We start from the raw sequence: 11,345 nt of genomic DNA, 5'->3' as shown, positions 1-11,345 counted from the left end.
CTTGCATGCCAGAGGCCCTGGGTTTGATTCCTCAGCACCACATAAGCAAAAAGAAAAAAGCCGGAAGTGGCACTGTGGCTCAAGTTGTAGAGCGCTAGCCTTGAGCTGAAGAGCTGAGGGACAGCGCCCAGGCCCAGAGTTCAGGCCCCACGACCAGACCCAAAAAAAAAAACAAAATAGTTTGCTATTAAATTTAAACATTTTTTTGGATGTTACTAGAGTGTGAATTCAGGGTCTTGGGCTTGCTAAGTAAGCACACTATCACTTGTCTCCAGCCCTGTTTTCGTTTTTCAGACAGGATCTTGATTTTCCTAGACAGGCTATGCTACTCTTACTGCTGCCTCCCACATAGCTGGTGTTACAAGCCTGTACCACCATGTCTGGCTTGTTCTTTGATGGGGGGACAGTGAAGTTTGAAATCATGGTCTTGAGCTCGCTAGGCAGGCACATTTAACTAAACCTGAGCCACACCCTGAGGCCTTTTTCGCTTAGTTAATTGTTGCAAAGCATCTTATGTTTGTGCTTAGGACCAGCCTTGGACTTTGATGCCCCGACCTAGATTTCCCATGTGGCTAGAATGAGAGACACACCACCACGCCTGGGGATCTCACTAAGTTTTTGTTCAGGCTGCTCTCAAACTGTGATTCAGCTGGTCTGCACATCCCCAGGAGCTGGAATCACAAGCGTGTAGCACCACGCCTAGCCCTATCAGATCATTTTTTTAAATCAAATGTTTATGTGTTTAAAATTAGGGAGCTTGAAACATGGCTTAAATGATGGAAGTACTTGCCTAACAAGAGGGTTTCAAACTCTAGCAGCAGCAGCAACAGCAACAGCAGCAGCAGCAGCAACAGCAGCAGCAGCAGCACCACACACACACACACACACACACACACACACACACACACCTCTCTCTCTCTCTCTCTCTCTCTCTCTCTCTCTCTCTAGGAAAGGTATATTTTCAGTCTTATGTATACAGTACAAAAGGCACAAATCATTATCAGATGTGTTTTAACTGTGACCCTAAAATATTAAAGTTCAAAAGTAAAATCTTGTCTGTTCATACTGATCCACGGACCTTAGTTCATGGTGACTTTAACATCAAAAGTCAATTTTTAACAAATGTTGTCAATTTCTTTAACAAATAAATACAGGAATGTAGCAGAGGGATGGGGGAGGGTAAATGGAGAGAGCAAATGAGGGTGAAAATGATTGATGTAACTCATCTATATGTATGAAAATAGCACACTGACACCTGCTGAGAACACTCTGGGAGGGGAGAAAGAATGCGGAGGTGATCGTGGGGGAATACTGTACAGAAGTGTCATGATGAAGTCCCTCGTATATAACTGTAGATAATTTAAAAAATAAAATTTAAAAATACAAATACTTTGTGAAGCTCAAACTTGTCAAAATGCCTTTCTTGCTAAATGCTGTACTGTGAACCCTAAAAAAGAAAACTAGGTATTATCTTGTATAACAGATGACCTTGATCTGATCCCTCTGTTGATCAGTGAGTCTCTAAAAGCAAGACTTTGGATCAATGTCTGGATAAGTAAAAGCAGTGAACTTTGGAAGCCAAAATTCTACTCTTTACTCTTTATGATTCAAGACTGCTAACAAAGTGCCCAAGTCTGTGAACAAAAGGGAAAAGCAGAAATTTGGTCATACACTGTATTTCTTTAGAGGACTGCTTATCCTAAAGCATATGACTATTTTGTAGGACAAAAGAAAACAGGTTAAATTTGTTTTTTGAGATAGGGTGACCTAAAACTTGCCCCCTGTCTGAGCTTCCTGAGTACTGGGATTACAAGGTGTATACCACCATGAGCAGTTATAAATTTAAAGACTGAAGTCTACTTTGTATTACATTGAGTCTTCATCATAAAAGCTGCCACTTCTCAGATGAGTTGTACATAACTTTCCTGGTAACAATCCCAGAACTGCTATTTCTGACTATAAGAAACATAACTCACTTTTTAAAAACAGTTTTTGTTGTTGTTGTTGTTGTTGGTCGTGGGGGCTGAGCTCTGGGACCTAGGTGCTGTCCCTCAGCTCTTCTGCTCAAGGCTAGCATTCTACCACTTGAGCCACAGCACCACTTCTGGCTTTTTTCTGCTTATGTGGTGCTGAAGACTTGAACCCACGGCCACATGCATGCAAGGCAAGCATTCTACCACTGAGCCAACTTCTCAGTCGCTAAAAACAATTTTTGGGGGGGTCCGGTTGTGGGCTCTGAACTCTGGGCCTGGGCGCTGTCCCTCAGCTCTTCAGCTCAAGGCTAGTGCTCTACCACTTGAGCCACAGCGCCACTTCCAACTTTTTTCTTTTTTGTTTATGTGGTGCTGAGGAATCAACCCAGGGCCTCATGCATGCAAGGCAAGCACTCTTACCACTGAGCCACCTTCCCAGCCCTACTAAAAACAAATTTTAAGAAACATCCCTACAATGTTAAACTTAGTATAACAATTTGCCAAGGTCAAGAACACTATATACCTCCAACACTATATACCTCCAACTTCCACTCTTACTAGTTATTAACTACATAATTAATGATAATAATGTCCTTTAATGAGATAAAATTACTAAGAATAATCAAAATATTCTGCTCACTTTGGCAATCAAGTCTTGCTGTATAAAGTACCTTTCAGGAATAAGCACTAAAAAGTTAAACTACATCTCTATTTCTAATGTTGGCTTCTCCTTCCAGTCTCATATTACGAATTGTGCATATAAGACATGCTCTTGACAGTATCAGCAACCCATATGACACTACTTATATAGAAAATAGAGAACTCTACTGGCTTTCATTAAAAACTACAATTTTCAGGCTGGGAAGGTGGCTCAGTGGTAGAGTGCTTGCCTTGCATGCATGTGACCCTGGGTTTCATTCCTTAAAACCACATAAGCAGAAAACGCTGGAAGTAGTGTTATGGCTCAAGTGGTAGAGTGCTAGCCTTGAGCTGAAGAGCTGAGGGACAGCGCCCAGGCTCGGAGTTCAGACCCCACGACTGACAAAAACAAAACAAGACAACAACAAAAAAAAAAACCTACAATTTTCAACACTTATATTAGGGAAACAAACACTATTTTCTAACTAGTTCTCCCACACAAATCTTGTGGGTTTTCTTAACCTTTGTGGAGTTAGAATTTTCTAATACTGTCATATCCTACCAACAAATATACTGTTTATGCTACATGTCACATTTCTTTTCCTTTTTTCTTTTGTGTGATCCTGGAATTTTGATCTCAGGGCCTGGTGCAGTCCCTAGGCTTTTTTGCACAGGGCTAGTGCTCTATCACTTCTGCCACAGTTCCACTTCTGCCATTTTGGTATTTAACTGGAGACAGAGGAGTCTCAGGCTTTCCTGCCTAGTTGGCTTTGAACTGTAATCCCCAGATGTAAGGCTCCTAAGCAGCTAAGATTACAAAAGTAAAGCACCAGGGCCTGGCCTATTTTCCATTTCTATAGTAAACAACTATAGAAATTTATTTATTTGCTAATAAAAGCAACAACTAACTGGGGCATTGGTGGCTCACGCTTGTAATCCTAGCTACTCAGGAGGCTGAGATCTGAGATCGTGGTTCAAAGCCAGTCCAGGCAGGAAAGTCCGTGAGACTCTTATCTCCAATAAAAACCATTAGAAAACCGGAAGTGGCACTGTGGCTCAAATGATAGAGCGCTCGCCTTGAGCTGAAGAGTGCAGGGACAGTGCCCAAGCCAAGTTCAAGCCCCACGACCGACCAAAAAAAAAAAAATAAAAGCAATAACTACTACATCATAATCACAAAATATCTCCAATTCATTGAAGTCCATGCAGAGCGGGCCTTTCATTCCTACCTGATCTTGGCCTATGGCACCATCTGGTGGACAGCAACAGAAAGTAACCACTTGCTACCTGATTTCTTTCCCCTTCAGAGAACAGGAAAGCTGGCTTACTGGGTTGCTTGTATTAATAGCTCAACAAAGTTAAACTTAATTTTAAAAAAATCAAAAAATCAATTTTTAAAAAATCCTTCCTATTTACATCCAGGTAGTACAAAAATTATCTCCATGTTGTAACAGATCCATAAAAGTAAACAACCGAAGCCAGACGCTTCACACTTTGGGGCTGAGATCTGAGGACTGAGGTTCAAAAGCCAGATCTGGTAGAAAAAGTCTGTTAGACTTTTGTTTCCAATTAACTAGCAAAAAGCCAAAAATATCAATATCCATGGTACTGTTTCATTAGTATATATATTTGTAACATACAACATACATACATATAATATATACATATATCATATATATATATATATGTGTGTGTGTGTAGCAACATAGGCTGTAATACTTTAACTAGACTTTAGAAGAATGAGCTTTGGGCACTATACTGTAATACAACAATACAATTTCTAACAGAGATTCAAAATCTTCCTTGTCTGAAATGATCTCTTCTCCCCTGAGCACTCCCCAGACACTAATGTTACTCAAATCACAACCCAAAGAACTCAAAGAACACTTCTCCTCCATTAAAGTATTCACTTTAACTGGACATGATTTTTCTTTTCTCAGCTTGTCTGTAATTATTTATGTTATCTGTATATATATTCTTATGTTGTTTGCATGTGCAATTTACTGTTTGAATCAGAAAACATTTTAAAGACAGTCTGGAAAACTTTAAACATGAATAGTTTTAATCAAAATAATCTTAGTCAGGCATCAGTGATTCATGCCTGTAACAGCTACTTAGGAGGCTAAGATCTGGAGGAATGAGGACCAGGCCATCCCAGGGAAAAATCCATGAGATTCTATCTTCAAAATAACCAGCAAAAAGCTGGATTGGAGGTATGACTCATGTGGCTAATTGCCAGCCAAGTACAAGTGAGTGAATGCAAACCTGAGTCTGAATTGAGTTCAAACCCTGGTACTAGAAACAAAATTAGGTGATAGCCACTTTTTAATCTGAAAGAAGAGCCTGAACTAAGGCCATCTTATACATGAAAAACTATCCTTATTATAATAGTTAATATCTTTTCTTTTTGTTTTTTGTTTTTTAATTGTATTTTTTTGTCCTTTCTTTTTGGTACTGGGGACCCAAACCAGGAGATTGCACCTGCTAGGCAGGCATCTCAGCCCAAGTGAACATCTTTTTTAAGTTTACTTTATTGTTATTATAAAGGTGATGTCCAGAGGGATTACATGAGTCAGGTAATGATTAAATTTCCTTTCATATAGTGTCTTCTGTTCCCTCACCAAGTGAAAGAAAAAAGAACAGATGGCATTCCTACACCTTTTTAATTATCTCTTAAGTACTTACTTAACTATGTCCAATACTAAATAATGAGGGACAATATGGTACCATCAGTAAAATCAACCTTTAAGGTCAGATGGTACCTAGTATGCAATCGTTATTAAAATACATCTAATAAATTAGTAATTCATACTTAAGGTCTGAAATGTTCATTATAAAAGAAGCTAGTAATAAAATGATAGACATACTTAATTTCTTATGCTTCAGTCTTACCCACAAAAATGAGAAAATATAATCTGTCAAAGCAAAATATAAGACTATTTGCAATTAAAGAGAAAATTGTGGGTTTAAACATACCAACTGGGGCTGGGAAGGTGGCTCAGTGGTAGGGAGCTTGCCTTGCATGCATGAGGCCCTGGGTTCGATTCCTCAGCACCACATAAGCAAAAAGAAAAAAGCCGGAAGTAGCGCTGTGGCTCAAGTGGTAGAGTGCTAGCCTTGAGCTGAAGAGCTGAGTGAGGGGCAGCGCCCAGGCCCAGAGTTCAGGCCCCATGACCGGAACAAAAAAAAAATTAAAAATAAAAATAAAAAATAAAAAAATAAACATATCAGCTGCCACACAATAAGCAAACAATAAATGGTAGCTAACCAAGTTTATACCACCTACATGTATTAAGTACCCATGTAGAAAATACTGTACGTTAAAGAAGTATAGAAAAATAAACTGGAAATTTAAATAATTTCATCTTTTCTGACTCAATATATCAAAATGACTAATATAGTATAATAAATGTCACATTCTACCATTAGTAAAATTAATAAATATGAATAAGGAAAAAAGCTCATGATAGTTTTAATTGAAAAATACAATTATGATTTACAAAGAATATGGCTTTAACATATCAATTTTAATAAAGCTAAATATTTTAATTTTGATAAAAATTTTAGTATATAAGTATATTAAGAAAACACATCAAAATAGTCAAAAGTTATTTAACTCTTCTTCCTTTACTTTTCTACATTTTCAAAGTTTTCTACATGAAGCATTTATTCTTTCAAAATATCTGGGTTTTAAAATTTTCATTAACACAAAACACTTTTGAGAAAAACTTTTGACTTTATCAATTTACCTTTGGCAATTCCAATATTATCTTTCAACTGACACACAGTAACCAAGTTTATACCACCTACATGTATTAAGTAACCATGGAGAAAACACTGTGCTATAGCAGTTTAGATATGCTAATTAGATTACCCTGAGGGGAAATACTTATCAATAAGCCTATAAAGGAAAAAATAATAGAAACTCTGTTTGAAAATGTCATGGTTGTTGTAACCAATTCCCATCTCCATCATCAAATCAAAGCCTTTTTTTTTTGTCAGTTATGGGGCTTGAACGCTGGGCCTGGGCGCTTCTTTCAGCTCTTCAGCTCAGGGTGAGTGCTCTACCACTTGAGACACAGTGCCACTTTTGGTTTTCTGGTGGTTCACTGGAGATAAGAAACTCACAGACTTTCTTGCCCAGGCTGGCTTTGAACCCTGATCCTCAGATCTCAGCCTCCTGAGTAGTTAGGATTAAAGGTTGAGCCACTGGTGGCCGGCTTCTAAACCATTATTTTTGTTCACATACAAAGACATAATAAATCTGGATTTTGGACTGGGAAGTTGGCTCAGTGGTAGAGCGCTTGCCTTGCATGCCTGAGGCCCTGGGTTCGATTCCTCAGCACCACATAAGCAAAAAGAAAAATGCCGGAAGTGGCACTGTGGCTCAAGTGGTAGAGCGCTAGCCTTGAGCTGAAGAGCTGAGGGACAGCGCCCAGGCCCAGAGTTCAGGCCCCACGACGGGACTAAAAAAAAAAAATCTGGATTTTTTTTTAAAGTCTAGCTAAACTGAGGATATGGCTCAGTGGGTAAAATTGCTTGCCTCGCACGCATAAAATCCTGGGTTTGACTCCTTAGTAACACACACACACAGCAAAAAGTAAAATATTAAGTTTATAAAATCTAACCAAAAAGCCAATGATCTACTTTAAAAAATAGACTAATTTTGTGGCGGATGACTATAAAGCAGAAGCAAATGGCTTTCAAAAACAGTGGATCTACTGGAAAATTAACTGAACATTTGTCTTAAGCCTGTTTGTGTGTACATACACACATACATACATAAGAACAATAAGTTAAGAGATAAATACAATTTGACAGACTTACCCGTTCTGTAGTTGCCTCCTCTCCTGGTAGACATGCAGCAGCAGCAGCAGCAGCACAAGCTATTTCCATCATAGCTGAGCTGGTGGGAGCATCAGTTGTCGATGAAGACCTGGGTCGGCCTGTCTGTACAACAGCTGCCATCTCCTGGCCAGATTTCCTGTTGATCTGGGGACTTCCCTTTGGGGCTTCTGGCTTACCCCGCCTACTATGCAAGCTTGTCCCTCTCTTCATCTTGGGGGGCACTCGGATCTGCTGTAGAACACGATTCAGAGCTGTGGGGTGGGTGGGGACACCATCAATCTCAGCACATGAGTTCTGGCTTTCCAGATCTATTTCAGGTTCTGGATCTGTCTGAATTTGCTGCACATCGTGTGGCGACACTGATGACCTCCTGCGCTGGTGTTGGAAGAGATGCTTCAAGCCTTGGCCAATCACATTAATGTTCTCCAAAGCATTGTGGGTCATTTTAGATAACTTTTGTTCTGATTCTGTTTGCTTTCTGGCCTCTGCATCTTGGGATCTGCCTCCAGGATCAGGGTCCTCATATAACTGTTCACTGCCTGAAGGCTCCATCAGTAGACTTAATATGCTTATTTGCAAACTCAAAAAAACTTTAAGCACACCAAGACTGTCAAATTAGGTAGGCATTTGCTTCAACAGTGACATGCATGCAGCTGTAAGACGGTGGCTTCATGCCTATCTAATATTAAAAAAAAAAAAGAAAAGAAAGAACCTTATATCATAAATCCATGCAGAAAATGCAAAATGTACAGTGTTAAAACAAAGAAAAACATGCTACTAGCCAAACAAATAAACACTATCATTTAGCGATCTTTAATCAGAAGATTAAAAGACAGTTTTCCAGATAGTGGGTTATATTTTCTAGAATAAAAAGCCCAAGCCAAATAAATACAAGGGAAATGAAAATAACATTTAGGAAAAAAAATTCCTACAAGTTTATTCATACATATGAAGAACTGGATACTAGACAGCCAGTTTGGGGATGAACACCATAATAGTAGTTAACAGAACACCACTGCTTGGAAAATCTGGAGTATAGACCATCTAATATGCTTAGTCTAGCATTTAATTCCACTTCATTCATAAGCACAGCTATGAATGAAAACTCAGTTTCACTCATAACTCAGAATGAAATTCAGTATGCTGAAACTCAGTAAATTCAAAGAACAGTGAGAAGCAGACATCCCAACCTATATAGATGTTAGTGAAAAATGGTAATTGCTTATTACCATTCAGATTTAACAAGCTCACTGGCAATAAAAAGTGATAAGCTTGCTGTTTTGCTGAAACACAAACCACCTTTCTGATATCATTTGAATCAATGGTACGGACAGAACAAGACTTCACAGAGCCTAGAAATATCTGTCTGTGTGTGTGCATGTGTGGGCACACAAAGTACTGGGCATTGAACCCAGGGCCTAGGTACAATCCTTTAGCTTTTTTAACTCAAGGTTAGTGTTCTATCACTTAAGCCACAGCTCTATTTCCAGCTTTTTGGTACTTATTTGAAGAAAAAGTTTCACAGTCTCTTCTGCCCTAGCTGGCTTCAAATTGCATTTCTCAGATCTCAGTCTCTTTAGTAGCTAGAATTGCAGGTGTGAGACCCTAGGGTCCAGCTAATACCTAGATCTTTGCTCAGTACCAGCCATCAAAAAAAGGAGACTAGCACTAGGGAGGATAAGGCAGGAGGCTTGCTGAGGCTACACAGAAGGATCCTACCTCAAGAAAATAAGGTAAAATGAAACATCCCCAAAACAAAACACACAAACAAAAAACCTAAAGAAATCCCTTTCCCAAGAGAATCATCCATCACATAAGCTTCCCGTATACCTATACAAACTCAAATGCAGTGAAGTAGCGAAGTAACTATGTATGATGAAGAGGAGGAAAATAAAAGGTCAAACTGCAATTATATGACAGCATTAAGTGCAGGAATTTAGCTGAAAGATACAGGCGAAAGCAGCACAGCTGCTGTGATTAGTTGGTTAGTGAGATACATGCCAAGAAATGAAAATGGGCATGGGGAGAGAGGTGACAGAAGATAAAATTTTTCCTCAATAAAAATGTCTTCCCAGAAAGTGGTTCCCTTCCTCTCTTCCTTATTTCCTTCCTTTTTTTTTTGTTCTGTTGTGGTTCTGGAGCTTGAACTTGGGGCCTAGGCACTGTCCTTGAGCTTTATTGCTCAAGACTAGAGATCTACCACTTGAGTCACAGCTCTACTTCCAGCTTTTTGGCAGTTAGTTGGAGGTAAGACTTTCCTTCCCAGTTTAGCTTCAAACTATGATCCTCAGATCTCAGCCTCCCAAGCAGCTAGGGTTACAAGTGTGAGCCACCAATGCCCAGCTTACAGAAGTGGTCCTTTTGAGTTTACGAACTCAAATAAATGTACCAAACAAAACTGTATAATAGATGTTTCTAGAAAGAGAAAGCACAATATAGAAGGTTTATTTCCTTATTTTTCATCAATTTTTTGTTAAAAGACTTGAAACCGTCCTACACTACACCAAGTACTTTGCAGTGTATACTGGGGCTGTGTGGACCACTGTCATCAGGTGGCTATCTAGAAGCAAAGGGCTGGATATAAAATGTCATTGTAAATGCAAGGGTACTACCAGACTTCTGAGGAAGGGGAATGAAAACCCAACAGTTCTCTTTACAACAATTACTGACAAAAGACCATCTTCCCATTCTACATGACACTGTCATTGTGGTTTCCCACTGTCCCTATTCTTCCTTGTCTCTTTCCTCATCTCCTAACTCTTCAGGACTCAAAGCATTATCAATGATAGGATTACAGATGTTTATTTCTTATCAGTACCTTCCAACTTTCTCAACTCCAAAAAAATCTTTTGTTCTCAATGAGGCAAATGAAACACTTCACTGACTCACTGACACTCTTTGTGGTCCCTCTGAAACCTTATCATCCCACTGTGGTTTCTTAGCCTTCCATGTATTCCCCCCCCTCCCCCCTCCCCCCCCATCATGGGGCTTGAACTCTGGGCCTGGGCGCTGTCCCTCAGCCCTTCAGCTCAAGGTTAGTGCTCTACCACTTGAGCCACAGCACCATTTCCTCATACCTGTATTTTTGTCTGTTACCATCCCAAAGACACAGCAAAGAAAGAAATTTTTAACTCTTAATAGATTAACCACTGTCTTGACCTCTAGGTGCAGTTTCTGAGGTTCTTTATGGGCAAAAGTTTTTGCCTACAGTGAATGCATTTAATTACTCTCATCCCTCCTCATGAGTCTGTATGGCAGACTAGTAGTTACTGTGTTATTTCTAATCTCCTCATGTAACAAGATAATCCAGTAACAATATACAACAGCTGATGTCTTATTGCTCTGGGCCACTACTTACACTGAGAAGATGGAAGGATGTAAAACCAACAGGCTGACAGTGAAAGGTAGTTTCCATGTTCTTCATTTGCTAAATTAGATATTGCCAAATTATATTTTCTAAATTATATAAAATTGTATATATTAGCTAAACAGTATAACTGACTTGTTACTGCTGCAACTAAAATGTATGAAGTAAATTTATCCCCAAAAATTAAAACATACCATGAATAAAAGAATAGTGTTGATGTAGATAAGAAACTAAAGACCTACTTGAGTAATAAGAAAAAGTATTAGGAATTCCCTTCTCAGCATATCTTTCGTTGGGAACTGTTATAATCAATTTACTATCTGTTTGCTTCCTACTTAAAAAATGTTTACCATGGTACATCTTAATGATAAGTAACTGAGATATTTATACATCATTTATACTAGAAAATTTGAAATGGCTGGGTGCCAGTGGCTCATGACTGTAATCCTAGCTACTCCGAAGGCTGAGATTAGCTGTTATACATTGTTAATGGGTTACCTTGTTACACAGCCCTTTTT

General features: G+C 39.0%; 1 protein-coding gene across 1 annotated transcript in view; it reads right to left on the bottom strand.

Moving 5' to 3' along the window:
* Positions 1-8,139, bottom strand: part of Tmcc1 (transmembrane and coiled-coil domain family 1) — a 104,372-nt gene extending 96,233 nt beyond the window's left edge. Inside the window, exon 1 of the mRNA XM_013010562.1 lies at positions 7,440-8,139. Coding sequence (XP_012866016.1) covers positions 7,440-8,012 — 573 coding nt within the window. The 5' untranslated portion in view covers positions 8,013-8,139. The remainder of the gene's footprint in view (positions 1-7,439) is intronic.
* Between the last annotated feature and the right edge of the window lie 3,206 nt (positions 8,140-11,345).

Source organism: Dipodomys ordii, unplaced genomic scaffold (assembly GCF_000151885.1).
Source record: "Dipodomys ordii isolate 6190 unplaced genomic scaffold, Dord_2.0 Scaffold12, whole genome shotgun sequence".
In the NCBI taxonomy this organism is placed as follows: Eukaryota; Metazoa; Chordata; class Mammalia; order Rodentia; family Heteromyidae; genus Dipodomys; species Dipodomys ordii.
The sequence above is the reverse complement of the archived record's forward strand: the minus strand, read 5'-3'. Positions and strand labels throughout refer to the sequence as shown.